Source organism: Struthio camelus, chromosome 8 (assembly GCF_040807025.1).
Source record: "Struthio camelus isolate bStrCam1 chromosome 8, bStrCam1.hap1, whole genome shotgun sequence".
NCBI lineage: Eukaryota > Metazoa > Chordata > Aves > Struthioniformes > Struthionidae > Struthio > Struthio camelus.
Genome location: NC_090949.1, coordinates 15,887,001 through 15,902,156, shown reverse-complemented (window position 1 = coordinate 15,902,156; position 15,156 = coordinate 15,887,001). Strand labels below are relative to the sequence as shown.

At 36.1% G+C, this 15,156-nt stretch overlaps 1 protein-coding gene across 7 annotated transcripts in view; it reads left to right on the top strand.

Annotated features, from left to right (window-relative positions):
- Positions 1-15,156, top strand: part of LOC104151238 (uncharacterized oxidoreductase ZK1290.5) — a 56,347-nt gene that overhangs the window by 1,647 nt on the left and 39,544 nt on the right. Inside the window, exon 1 of one of the 7 annotated variants that reach the window (XM_009685903.2) lies at positions 7,694-7,770. The exons of the other annotated variants lie outside the window; for them this stretch is intronic. Within the exon in view, the coding sequence (XP_009684198.1) occupies positions 7,749-7,770 (22 nt within the window). The 5' untranslated portion in view covers positions 7,694-7,748. Of the gene's footprint in view, positions 1-7,693; positions 7,771-15,156 lie in introns of those variants that run through there. 7 annotated transcript variants of the gene reach the window in all.

The window sequence follows — 15,156 nt, the reverse complement described above, 5'->3', positions numbered from 1 at the left end:
ACACATAGTAGATAAAGGGAGCATTTCAGTCTTCAGAATATGGAAAAACATTAACTCTCCCAGTGTGGGAGATGTAGCAAAGACTGCCTGGAAGGTGCACCACGGAGAGGCAAGCAAGCATATGCCAGTGGCAGTTATATACGTGAGGTTCTTGTAGGTACTCTTTAATGGCTCTTTTTGCACTAGAAAGTATTCTCCCTCTTCCACCTAGAATATAGGAATATCTTGGACTGAATTTTTCTTTTTCCCTTGAATAGTTATCTGTTGTATCTACCTTGCATTGATTAGTTTTTATTTCTTGTAAAAGTAAGGACTTAATTTATCTCTTGATTAAAGCCTCAAATTCTTTTATATACCACCTGGAGATTTTTTGTTTCTATCTCCTTACAATCTTTCCAGAAGTCTCTTTCATTGACTGTCTATTCTAAAGCACGAGTACCCTTCCCAGTTAATCCTTTTTATTATGCAGTTTTATTTTAGGTCAATTCAATATCCCAGGTTTTCCATAATTTTAGGCAAACAAACATACAAATCAAAGGCACTTACGCTCTTTGTTTGTGACGCTGGAGTCAATCAGTGACACAAATATCAAGCTAAGCTATAAAATCAAATGACCCTTATGCTCTTTACGTCCTGTAGGTGTACTGACTTCAGAGCAGTTTCGTAGGATTTCCTGTAGTACAAAGGAGGGTAAAATTGGAGCTGAGGATTTTAGAGACAATGTATTCAGCTGCTTAAGTCAATAAGGCCAGTTAATAGGGCCAGTGTTTCAACCAGAAACGGTAAGTGAATAGATAGAGCTTGTAATGCTTGTTTCATGGTACCCAAGATTGTTTTGAGCAGACTTAGAAAGTCATAGTAACCCAGTATCATCAACAAAAGGATTTAAAAGTCTATAATAAGTTGATTATTGTTTTTACATATATTTATGCACATACACACATTTATAAACATTTGGCATGTATATACTGAAATTTATTATTTTATTATTTATTAACCTTAATAAGACCTTGATGAAGCTGTCCCTTGCATCTCTCTCCATTGTTTCAGTATATGCTGAACCGTATACCAAACTGTCTCCAGAGTCATCATTTTTCTATTGGAGATTGTTAAGTAATACGTTACTTAAATGACTGGAAGTACACTAGAAAGAAACCAGGCAGAAAGACTCCTTTGTGTTCTCTACTGAATAGCCTGTTGCCTGCTGTCCTTAGTTATATCAGCAAGTACTAAGCAGTTGTTTATCAAGCCTGAACTCAAATGACAATGAAGGGCTAACAACATAGGAGAACAAGAAAATTAAGTTTGAAATATTCTGGGCCAGTAATTTCTGTCAGGTAATGGTTTTCAAGGAGCTTCTCTTGATGGTGTCACAAACACCATCTTGCAGTCTTGCAGTGGTGTCACAAACAGCAGAATTTGGTTCTTTGACTTCACTTTTCTGTTCTTGTCTTGATAGAGTAACAATTTGTGGTGTTTATACAATTGGCAGTTTTTTGAGGATCTTGCAATAACACAGAAAAAGTCAGGTAATTTTAAGAAATCTTTGTTATATGCTGCAAAACATTGGAGATGAGAAAAGCTCGAGACTCGTGACACTTGTGTTTGTGATCAAGCTATAAATACCAAGATACACCACCTAACACAATGGGACCTTGATCCATGGTAGGTGTTCCTGCTTACTACTGTTTTACAAATCAATGATTTATTTTTGTTACAGCCTTACTGCACTAACGTTTGCAGTTCAAAAAATTTACTGAGCAGAAAAGTAGAGGAGGGTAGAACTTCTCTCAATGAGATAGTATAAAACCATTTCTGCAGGATTTAAGAGTTGGTTGTTTCTTTGCCATTTCTTATCCTTCTCAGCATTCAGACCTAATTGATATCTATGAAAAATGATCTTTGAGGGGACAGACAGATATGTTGCCTCTGTTGCTGGACAATCTATCTTAAGCTTCAGCGATAGATAGATATGCTATGTTTAAGTAGTTACAACTGCCCAGTCGTGCCAACTAGGAGGCAGAGCAGAAAGACGTGCACGTTATTTCCAGGCGATGAAACCTCTTTGGTAGCAGCTGAGAGATGGAATAGGAGGCACGTTAACATGGTTCTCAGCTAGACCATGTTACTCGAGATCGAATCCAACAGCAGAGTCCAGGAAAGCATTTGGGGCGGGAGGGGGAACTTCAAATGGCAAAAGTTGGTAGTGGTTCTTTTTTTAACCAGGGCTTTGGTGTGTGGGTTAGTTGATTTGTTTGTTTTTTAAAGCTTTCAGGAGCTTTGTTTCATGTCAGGGCTGCTTTGGCTTTCAGATTTGTTTAGAAGTGTGATAAATTGGTCAAGGTTTGATGCAAAAGGGGCCCAACAGAGCAAGAAGGAGATAGAGTAATCTTTCATTAACTTGCCATTCTCTTTCTCGTGTTTTGCACTCATTTACCCAAGCTATTCTTGATGAGGACGACCCATTTCCATTAAAAATGGCTAGTGAGAAAGATGGATGTTGTACACCGTGGAAGATTACATAGTATGTAAAACAGTTTATGATCAGTCTGAAAGGTTACTTGAAACAATATGCCAAAATCTAAACATCCAAAATTCTATATTTACCTATATGTATATTCATATTTTATTGTATTTGTATGGTATCCAGCAGCAAAGCAAATCTACCAGTGTTAGTAAAACAAGCTGTCTTTCCTGGGACACCTACTGATTATTATAAGGCAGCCCACCTTTGTGTTAGAAATATGCTGTATAGCTGAAGTTTTAATCAACAAAGGAAAAATAACCTACTTCTTTTAAGTCTAAAATGAATGACTGTTTTGGCCGTAATGCTAGATGCAAGTGCAGAGATGTGCCAGAGGAATACATTACATCATAATGGCTTTAGATTGCTTTAGAAAATGGATCCATTCAACATCTGCTAATAAAATAGCTATAACTTCTTTACATAATTGCAAGATTTACTTTATTAGCATTATAAAAATATGGCGCAAATAATTAAAATGACAGTGTTTTGAAGTTTCACTTTTTCATAGGAGCTACATGATTCCAGTTACAGTATATTTTGTTATGAGTCTTTGTACTATAGTAGAGAATTCCCCGTACTTTCGTTGTCTTAATTTAACTACAAGATACTTGGACCTTATCTAAAGCAACATCATTAAAAATGGATCATTTTTCAAAGTGCTACACAAAATTGATTCTCTTCTGGCTTTGGAAAAATAATGCATATACTTTGTACCGGTCATGCTTACTTCTAGTTAAGTAGGCAGCCCTCACAAAAGTTTTCATTTCATTAAGATTTGTTTTTGTTTTTTATTTTATTAAGTCTGTGAGATAAAGCTGTTGCCATCTAAAGCATTTGGATATAATTCAGTAGAAGAGGAGTTTTTTTTTCCTATAACTAAAACATTAGGAAACTTTTTCAAGGTCATGTGCTGCATGGTTGAATTCAGTATGGCATTACTCTTTGTTGGAAGGTTTTGTGGTGTGAGGGTGACTTGATAAAGTCTCCTAGCGGTAAAAAGTATTCAGTGAGTTCACAAACCTGACCAATAGGCTTCTCTGAATACTTTATTTTAAAGCTAGCAGTAAGTACTCCTATGCATTTGAAAACTTGGAAGTTGTGGAAGCTCCATACATGGTTGTAAATAAATAAATAAATACATTTTTACTTCCTTTATTACGAAAGAGCCTTAAAGCCCCAGTAAGAGCCATCTCTTAAGGCTTGTTCTGGCTTTCTGTAGTGAATATGATATGATTGATATAGTTCCATTGAAAAACACTTCTAGGCACAGTAATCATGAAATTCGGGGTGTTTGGTCAAATAGCCTGTGATTTCCTGACAAGATATGTAAATAATAACAAAAAATACGTAGAATGTTTTCTAGTAAAGTTTTCTATGTAATCCTTGAAGTAGCTAGAATTAGTAACAGCTTGATGAAATAAAAAAGTTCTCTAATGATCTCCTTCTATCGAAATATAAAGTTAATTGCATGCTTATTTTGGAAGGGGGCTCAGGACAGAAGAATTACAAAACAAACATTAGCAACAAATGACATTCATTACAGAAGTGCCTGAAGATTATTCAAGAACGGCCAGTGCCACTGTGCTAGGCATTGCAGTAGGAAAGCAGACAGGTGCTGGCCTGAGCAAATTACAGTCAAATAACCAAAGCCTGAGAAAGAGGAATAAAAAACAATTTCAATAAATAATATGATGTCAGTTAACTTATGGCAATATTAATTTGCTTATGCTTCATTTTTACTGCATATGTCAGTATGTTACACTAACATGGTAAAATAATACATACACGTATGCACATACAGTTCCGTATACTGTAGAGAAACCATTAAAATCTCTCTTGTTCTCATTTCAGAGTGTTCCTTAGAACTGATTCCTGCAATTCAGCTGTAGCTTTACCTAAATAAGTAATAGAAGAAAAATTTTTACTGTCTTTGCTTATTACAGCGTTTAAGATATAGCATCATTCGCATCACAACCATGCAAGACTTCTTGTATTATTCACAGTTCTTTTCACAAGTGGGATTTTTCTGGTGAAAACCATAAAATTAGATTACTGCACTTCCATTGCATCATGTTTTGATTTTTTTTTTTCCAAAAAGGTACACATAATTTGTAACTTAGTGCAAATATTTTAAGGTTTCCTTCCAATATGCATTACCTTTTCTATATCCTTAGTAATCCAGTTATCTGCTTTTTAATTATTAATTCTAGGGTTGCTCGTGGTCATTCTTAAACTTAACTGTGGTCAGAAAAAAGCCAGTCCTGTTGGAACTGAAATCAATTGAGGTTTTGCTTTTCAACTCAATGGCAGCAGAATCGAGCCTTCACTTTTTGTCATTCACCACTTTTACTGCCTTTTTTTCATGGCTCTTTCAATTCTTAAGGAAATTTATGGAGCAGTGGTCCTAGTACCAAGCCCTATGGCACTCCCCCCTATTAATCTTATCCTCTAATAAGAATTGACTGTTTATTTCTCCCTTTTGTTTTATGTCTCAACCATTTTTTTTTATTCTGTCAGGACTTTACTTCTCACCCATGGTTACCAAGTTTCCGTAATAGCCTCTTGTGATGAACAAAATGCCACTGCTGTAAATCTTTCTGTCTCATTCATCCACTATTTCAGTAGCTCTGACCTTGAGAAGTTGTACTTGAGCTTTGAGGGCCTCCAGATATTTAACTTCTCTCATATGTACAAAACGTGGACATATTCCAGGTAGCTGTATGTTTGTAGGAGTGGAACAAAATGAGTGCCCTCTCCCAACCTGACTAAGCTTGCTGACTTCTTACCTTCCTTGCTTTCTCCCAATTTCACCTGGTTGCAACCTGGTGTTTTATTATTTTAAAAAATACTGAGTGCTATATGAATGTGTGTGGGGGGGGGGTTGTTTGTTTAGTTGGGTTTCTTTTGTTTTTAAAGCGGACTAGTAAGTGCATCTGGGGGAAAACATTGGGAAGTTTTTTGCTTTTATCAGAATGGACATAACACAGAAATAGCTTTTTCCTGGAGGAAACTGCTTCCTTTTCTCTGCTTTTGTCATACCCATAGAAATCTATGTAGTAACATGGCAGGCCTTTTATGTTTTTGCTGGGGGTTTCTCTAGAAGTTAAAATGAAGGAATGTTAAACTGAGAAGATTAAGAAAACCGTCCCTTTATCATGTGATCCATTTTCCAGAAAAAAATCCAAACCTGTTAAGTGTTTGTGTTACCTGAGAGTTAAATAGAAAAATGAAAAAGTTTAATGAAGTCTTCGTTATAAATTGCAAAAGAGGATAAAAAACCATTTCCCATTCATAGAAGATTATATTTAATTCTCTGATATTAAAACTAGGACCTGTTCTTATCTGATTTACCCATTTTATACCAGAAGTTTTAAAAAAAATCAACTGGTGTTTACTGCTTAAAAAAGAGAAAAGTCTGCTATATCCTGCAGAAGATTATTTTTTAACATCTACTTCATCCAGAACAGAGTTTTTGTTTGCAAGGTTTTATTTCTAAATAAACTCAATCTAGGGAAGAACACTGAAAGTTTTAGGTCTGTGCTGTTAAAACATTTGCGTATCATAGCACTGAAGGAAATAAAAGGTTGTAATAGAAATGTGATGATCACTTTGTGTTCGGTAAGTGTTTGCTCTGCCCAGGTGTATCTTGTCGCTGGAGGGGTCTGAAGTGGATGAGGGCGTTAGGAACTTTGACACGCATTGATTAATTTGCAGAGGTTTGTGGCAGAGGTTTGTGACAGACGTCTGAATCTTGCAGGTACCCACACAGCATAGAAGAAATGGATGGCCTAAATATTAATTTTAAGTGCATTGTAGTGACAGTAATTCGTGAAATAAAGGCAGACCATTCAAGTGAACTTTGTAGATTCTCTAGAGTAATTGTAGCCATAATTCCTTTCTGAGGAAAGATGTCACGAATAAAATGTAGACCTAATGGGTATAGTCTATCAAATTTTGCCCTGAATTGTGTTTCCACTTGAATTTAAGCTGTGGTATGAGTGCTGACATCAGATGGGAAATATACCAGTATTTTAATAGTATTTTTAGAGGGCAAAAGAATATGTAAAGGACATATCTTTCAAAATATAATCATGGTGAATTATTTCCTCATTTCATTGTTTATGTTCCAAAGCTAGAGCCCCATGTGCACCTGCAAGAATAATGTGCACTTGCACTGATTTATATTTGACCTATTAACTGTGGCTTAATAGCAGAAAGATAGCTTCCTTTCTTTCATACTGGATTCTTTTTGGTAATCACACTGTTGCATATGTGATACAGATGAATTTTAAAAGTATAAGTAGTGAAAACAAAGTTAGGCTTTAAAGGCTGTTTAATAATTACAGCTTTTATCAGTTTAGGCAGAGATTTTTTTTGTGCATGCTTTAAAACTTTCTGTTGCGAGCATTACTTTTAAACATTATAAGCGCCCACTAGATGAATGACTGAATTGTGAAACGTGGAAGGAAGAAATCTCCAGTGTCCTTAACCTTTGTCTTTCACCATGTTTCTGTAATGTAGAGAAATGGTATAAAACTTTATTTTAAAAAAAGTTGCCTGACTTTTATACTTCAATGTTCATATAGCGGATTTCAATCATCATACCTTTTTTCTTTTTTTTCCTCCTCTGGCATAGTTTTTGGCAGCATTGAATGGTGATATCACATGCTGTTGTAACCTAAATTGCAGTAGTTCCTCATGCCTGTAACTAGGGAGGAAGGAGGTACTGAATCCTAAACTTTCTTCAGTTCTAATGTTTATACCAAGTACCTCCAACACAGACAGTGATACGAATTCCTTGTTATGAACAAAAGAAAAAAAAAAAAGAAAAGAAAAGAAAGGGGAAAGCCATTTTTGTGGCTTTACATCAGTTTCGTATAACTGTAAGCTCTGTTCCCTAGGCTTACTGCCTGAATGGAAGTGCTTTGCATTCTAATGCGTGCTGTTCTAAGGTTGCATGTGTAATGTGAGAGGAAAGGCTGCAGGAAATGTTGTTGTCTTGGAAACCTCGCGGAAAATATATTTTAAATTCTTAAATGATGTGCAAAAAAGTAGAGTGTTTTATCAGAAGCATTCTCTATTGTTCAGTGTTAATTTGTACTACTGATACCTGTGTTGCTGCTGTTCTTTGAACTCATGAATGCAATTAGGTATCAATGGAACTCTGCAAGTCTCGGACCTTGCACTGCTGCATGATTTTGCAGGAGTGGAACCTTAGGTCATGCTTCACAGTTGCACGATCTGTAAGTAGTCCTGTGGGTTTGCAGGACACTGTTAACGGTGTTTAAAATTAGCCATCATCTTGAATACCATGTTGAATTAGGATCTTATAATGAGTTATTGTACATATGTTTTCCTGATAAAAGCTACAAATCATTATAAGTTTCAATTCTCTTTATGCTTCTTTCTATATTATTCTCTTTACAATATTTTAAGTGTTTTTAATCAGTAATCTCACGGTAAACTACAATTTGTAACATTACTATCCATCTACTATATACTTAAACATAAATGGTATAATATATATGCAGATGTGAAGCCTATACTCTGTACTTAAGTAGAGTGTTGTCCTAGTTCTTACCGCTGTGAATTTTGACTTAAAAATAAGTCATCTCCTTTGGATCATTCCTTTTTTGGAAATTGTTGTAGAGGAGGAAAAAATGCCACAGACCTCCTGTATTGTGAATTATTTCCAAATGTCTAATATCGTTAATCACTTAGTGTAATGTTTATTAGAATAGTGTAGGATGATGCATTAATTAAAGGGGAAAAAAATAACATTTTTATTCAGTCTATTGAATCTTTATACAGTGTATGTTTGTGAGTGTCACATTGCACATGATCATGCCTACCCGTTAGGAAGTTAAAAGTTCTATCAAGGTATGATAAGTACTGGAAGTATTTACAATTGAGTTAACAAAGGGAATAGAATGAAAATCATTTAAAACTGGTTCACACCAGCAATTCTTTGTGCACTATTAACTGCTAAGATCTAGTCACAAAACATTATTCTGAGGAGAAAAGGTTTAGTGAACCCTAGAAATTGGATTTGATTTATGCCAGAAAATCTGCCTTTTCACTGCTTGAGATTTCTATGGAAGAAAGCCACAGTCTTTTACCAAATGGTTTCTAAGGTAACATCTTATAGCAGAGCATCTGAAAACAATTTGGTTGTTAATGAGAAATAGTTCTCACGACGGTGGGAAAGTGTTGAGTGAAAGAAAAGGCTTCAAGATTTGGCGTTCTGTCTGTAAAGGCATTTAAATAAATGTGTGCTGCAGCTCTGCTTATGAAGTTTTTACGTGGATTACTTATTCGTAGTCTGCCTTTTGGACGTATAGGTCAGTTTTCAGAGCTATCCTTCCCTATAAGTTTAACTGAGAAGTTCTCAGTAATAAAAATAAGCATTTGTACATGACAGCTGAATAATTCAAATAGACGGCATTGCCTGATAGAAAGATCTTTACTCCTACAGCAGAAGTATTTGCATTTTGGGGTCATACTGTTTTTTTTTACTGCCAGAAATATATTAATGAATTGGAGTCATAACGTCCCAGTGACAATAGATGCTGCTTGCAGAGTTCCCATACTTGTTGTGGGAGGCATTCTGAGAAATGACTTTTATAATCTCCTTTTCTAAAGTTCTGACTAGGTGAGTTTTAGCTCAGTGATCAGAGATGTACCTTAATTTTACAGCAGATCTGAATATCCTTTACATTCAGGCCCTCTTTGGGTTGGGGGGGATGGAGCTTCTGTCAACAATGACTCGTTGCCATTTCTTCCTTCCTCTTGGGAAGAGCAAAAACTAGCAGTTCTGGCTTCCCTTTCCCTGGAAACATGTTAAACATGTAATGGCTCCCTCTTACTCTTCCACTGCAGCTAGACTCTATTCCTGTGTTCTGCTCTTTGGTGCCTGAATAGAATTGCAGAGTCCAAGATAACACTTGCATGCTTTTCTTCCTTGTGATATTGAATTCTATGAAAGTATTTTAACTGAAACACAAAGGAGAAAAACAGTCCCAGAGTGACCCTTTTGCACTAAACAGTGGATTATATTTAGCAGGAAGATTTGAAACAATACATAAGTAAAGCTTCTATTAATAAATAAAAAATCAGTAAAATTCAGACAGCTATACAAAGGCAAGAGAAACTTCAGAGTGGAATCTCTAGATTTTTACATAGGTCAGGTCTACTAACAATGTTTTATTGGCATAGCAATATTAGTTACAAACACTGAAATATCACACGCATACAGTATAGCTGTGATGCCATAAAAATGCATGTAAACACAACTAAGACCTCTGATGGGAGTTCTCTGGTGAATCTTTTTGTACCAGTGTGTTGTTACTGTATTGAAGTACCTGCCTCACTGCTGCAGTGCTGGCAGAGTCTTCCTCACCATGCCACGAGATTCGCAGAAGCAAGTTCCTGTGCACACTGCAACTACTGTAGCTCACGTTGCATCGTATTTGCACAAAATCACATTTATCAGCACCTGTTTATTGCAGTTACAGCACTGCATTGGCATTTTGATATTGCAGCCTCAAAAAGGGGTAACAGTTTCAGGGACAATGTAGACTAATTCCTGCAACTTCTCTGCAGCTCTGATGACCTAGTTTTTAAGTGGCTGAGTTTTAGATAACTTGTCTGCTGTTCTAGTCCTGACCAAAGCATTGGTTATGTAACACAAGTCAGTTTAGTGCCTTTCTGCTCTCACTGGCGTTGTCCTAACAGCTCTTCTAGATGCCCATCATCTCAGTAGGTTGTATTCCTGCATCAAGGTCAAGGGCAGCTGCTCCATTATGTGTACCTTAGATGCCACTCTTGCAGACTGAGTAAAATGTCTGAGTTGTATCGTTAACATGGCTGTGATTACATTTAGAGTGTAACTACATCCCGTAACTAGAAATACTCAATAATTGCTTTATGAAAAGTATATAGAATGATAGCTTCATAACAAGTGTGATTTCACCTGCTGCAAAAGAAACCCCTGTGCTCTTCCAGAGAAGATGGGATGCAATGTATTCTTTATGATGTGATGCTAGGTGTGATTTTCAGAGTAACTGACCCTATTAAGTAAAAAGTAAGCCCGGATATAGGAGCAAGAAAACCTGGGTCCTAGCGCTGTTGTTATAGGAAGTAAACATGACGTTATCTGGTTCTCTGAGAGCAGCTCTAGTGATGGTGCTGGGGAACATAACCTCTGTGCTAGAGAAATGAAGGCTTCAGGAAACAGATTCTTGGAGAAGCGCTTTCTGATGATTTGACAGTTGGCTTGAACCGAACTTTTATTATTATTATTATTATTAAAAACGCTGAAGACATCGACAGATCTAACTGCTGCTGCCAAACAGGGAAGCTTTCTTGTCCCATTTTTTTCCCTTTTTTCCCCTTTCCTTATTTTGGTGTTTTTCCCCTCTTGGGGCTTATTCGCTGAATAATTACAAAATGATGCACTTCTTTTTCCTATTTAAAAATCTGAATCTGCTTGTCAGGAGATCAGAGGAATGCAAGAGCAGGTGAGACTCTGGCTGCCTCTTTCAATGACAGTAAGCTGTCCTTGATCATCTGTCCTTGAGGCCATCCTATAGAAGAGGCATGTGATTTTGTGAATGGATTAGTAATAAACCTTGAAATGCGTAACATGTCCATTTGCTGTGTGTATAGACAAAGTTTCATGTTTTATCATCAAATATGCATATAAGATATTAGTGAAATGAAACCATATTGACAGATTTTTATTAGGTCAAATTGATAAATAATAGAAATAAAGCCAATAGAAAAAGCTATTTCAAGCTTATGGTATATAATATCATGTACATACAATCAAAGCAAAGGAATTGACATTTTTCTAGATGTTTTGTTTAAATCAGCTGTGTTTCAAGTTAGTACTAGGTACTGATGTCAGAAGAGAATTAACCTATATATGATCACTAAAAATATCCTGGCTGTGGAATCACAAACAGAGACTTTTCTAAGGTAAGCAGTCCCACTGATTTCAAGTAGCCGTAGTTACTCACATCACAGAACATTTTTATATATTCAGATAAATAATATTTTCACATTTCACACAGAACATGAGGACACACTCCTTCACAAAGGCAGAGAGAAATTGGGGTAGGTCCTTATTCTCTTCTTCAGTAATATTAATGTTTTGAGTATTTGCATAGTTCTACAGTTTAATGAGGCTGACACAGCTGAGATGGTGTGTAAAGCTCTGGAGGAGAGGAGCTAGCATTTTGGCTTGTAATTCTTTCCCCAAAGTTGGGGGAGGGGATTGCCTTCAGCCACTGCTTTATGAACAAGATCCCTCTCCTCCTAATCTCTGGTGCTTGTTAGGGATTGCTGGAGCACAGGCTCTCATCCCAATTTTGCTAGCAGTGTTCTGCAGGAGATCAAGAGAGTGATGAGTAGTCATCACAAAAAGAACAAGCTGCTCTGTGACCAGCAGAGCTGATAAAGCCTAGTTTTCCGTGGATTTGCGTCTTTGACCTCTCCATATTTCCATTGCAACTATCCTTGTTCCCCCCAACTATTAATTTTCATAAAATCTGCAGGAATGTAATTATCTCAGATGTCTCAGTTAGTGAACTTAACCAAAATTTGAGAGAGCTGAAGACAATAGCTTTATTTCCCCAGGAAAACAAGTTAAAATACTAATTTAAAAAAAATGGAACTTTTCCAGACTTGCTCATGTTTGACTTCATTTAATAAAAAGAATTTCTAATTTTTTCATCACAAAACTCTAGAATTAAAATGTTAATGCGGTATTTTAGAAACAGGAAGAGGATGGAATAAATGCTAGTTCATATTAGTTTTAAATGCAAGTCCAGATTTTGTCTTTAAATGTCTATGTATTGCATACAGCGTGAAATACATCTCTGAGGAAAAAAGGTAATTCCAAACATGTAAGCATGTTAGTTACTGTATTCAAATGATGTTAAGTCTGAGCTAAAGATGTAAAGCATATAGAATCAATGAGCAAAGAAGTTCAGCGTTTGTTATTTCACCTTCTTTTGTCACTCTTCTGAATCTATGAATTATAAATTGCTTAGTCACATGAGTAAATGCAGCAAAATTGCAATTTCTAGAATCTAGAAACTGTAATATTAGTAGCATTATTAACTGGTTTCATTATTAGGTTGGTTTGCAAGTAGTAATATTATATAATTGTTAAGCTTTTTTCCCCTCTCTCTCTCTTTTAGTGCATAAGGACTGTTGTAGTTCATTTTAAGACATAAAAGTGGAGATAATTCCCTCTGGAATGATCTTTGTGTCTTTATTTCCTCTGAAACAATTGTGCATGCCATCACTCAATGGGGAGCAATAATGAAAATATTCTGAATTTTCCGTCTTCCCCACTCCCTCCCTTTAACTTAAAGGGTTACAAAAATTGTGTGTCCTAAATATTCTTTCTGGAATCCATTATGCATGAAAAGGGTCTGAATCCATTTGCAAGACTTCTAAATGAACTCCATTCATTCTGTGCTTAGAAATGTCCATTCAACCACAGTCACAATAGTTATAACCTAGTTTCTTTGGCACCGATACCGGCTTATTAAAAAAGTGAAGAAATTGTTATGAACTATGGTAATTTCTCTATGCTAGTTATATAATTCTTTATATAGATATTAAAGGAACTTTATTAATGTAATAATTACATATTCTGTGTAAATAGTTGCAGTGTAGTAAGATTGTATTGATTTAAAATGGTTAAGCAGAGTTATGAAGATTTTGCAGTATCTGGCTTGGAAATGTAGTTTCATCTAGCTTTGCTATATTTCAGAAGCAAGATATAGGGACCTCATATCTTGATGATTCAGGAATAAAGCCGTTTATAATAACAGCCATAATTAGTGGCTGTGGAGAAAAAAGTTTTAAAGTTTCTCTTTTTTAAAACATGAACAATTTTGTTTATATTTGGAAGGTAAAATATTTGAGATATGCATGTCAAAACTGCAGAAATATAGTGTTATCATTTCATCACTCTAAAATCCATGAAGTAGAATCAAGAATTAACTATTCCAAATTCTGGATGTCATACCCAAAAACGTAAATCAAGGATTGTCCCACTGTGGTCAGCAGAATTTCATGATCCTCAGGTGAATATGTATGCATGTGATATCAGATGATGTACCTTCTTTTAAATGACTTGGAAGTGTTTAGAAAGATTACACAGATGCCATTGACTTTCCTTCTAAGTGTAGGAACGAACAAAACTGATAAGCACTTAGGAGAACTTGGCTTATCACGCATGCAGATAAGGCTTTGGTAAGTTCTCCTCGTTGCTGCGTATGTTGTTACAGTGTTGTGCAAGTGAATCAAGCAGACCACCATGGGCGTTCTCTCTCCGGTTCAGCTATGGGAGAGTCTAAGGATGAGCGCAAAATAACTGTGTTTATTTTCATTCGTTTCCCTTTTCTGACAAACTCAGTGGGCAGTTTAACTTAATAATCTGCAGATAGCTGTGTTCAATATAGAATAAAATATTCTGTTTGGAGGGAAATAGTTAAGATAGGATACAAATTTCAAATGTATATTGTTGACCTGGAGTCCTTTGTTTATTTAGATTCAGCAGAGGCTTGGGACCCTGATGCTGCAGTTGACAAAGTTGGCTATCATGACTGCAGAAGGCCATTCTGAAGTTAGTGACGCAGCCATTTGCTTGCTTGCTGTTGTTTATAGAGGAAGGGTCTTTAAGTAGTAGTCGTCATCTTAGCAACTAGCTATTCTAGCTGACTAGAACTGACTGAGCATTTCCTCAGACAAACTGTAGAAAGTACTGTTTGTGGGAAGTGTGTGAGTGGGGGTGAACGGGTGAAGGGCTCATGGCAGGAAAAACAACTAACAGGAAAGGGTAAGTAGAAACATCATCCTCCTTGCACTCAGCCAGTTCTTTATCTGACAGTCCTCCTGCTGGTTGCTTTTCCTGCTGACTCTCCTCCTCCTTCCGTCCTCTTGACATGCAAAATGCACTACTTTGTACATCCAGTGAATACCTACACAATGAGAGTTGCAATACTTTGTTACTGGAACTCTCTGTACACCTATTCTCCAACTCTTGTGCAAGATTCCGTTCTTTCAGTTACTGCTGAGCTTGACTCATATGCAAGTTGCACCTGCAATATGGCCCAGTGTGGGGTTATACAGTGCAATAATAACCTGAAGCTACCAAGAGTTCAACAGAATAAAGATTTCAGGATATGCCTCCTACAAAGCAAACTGCTTTTTATCTATTTGTTTCTTCTTGTTAATATTTTCATCTGTAAATATTGTACTTCTAGAAGAAAATGTCACACATTAATTTTACAAAAGTATGTATTTTTTTCTTTGGTGGTCTTCAACCTGACCTCTGATCTCACTTCTTACTGTTTAATACTATTGATATTTGATTTCAGCAGAAATATTTCTGACTGGCATCAATATACTAGCGCTTTGTGTTTTCCCAGCCTGGAGATCTGTAAGCATGCACTATCTCTCAGTTCCCATTTCTTTATTATTTTGAAATGAAGATTCAGTAAGAAGATTCTGTGACAATTTAAAAAAGAAGAACACAAAAATAGCAAAAATTCTGAAATACGTCACTCATGATTTACCGTTGATAATTGACTTCTAATTTCTTTTCTTTA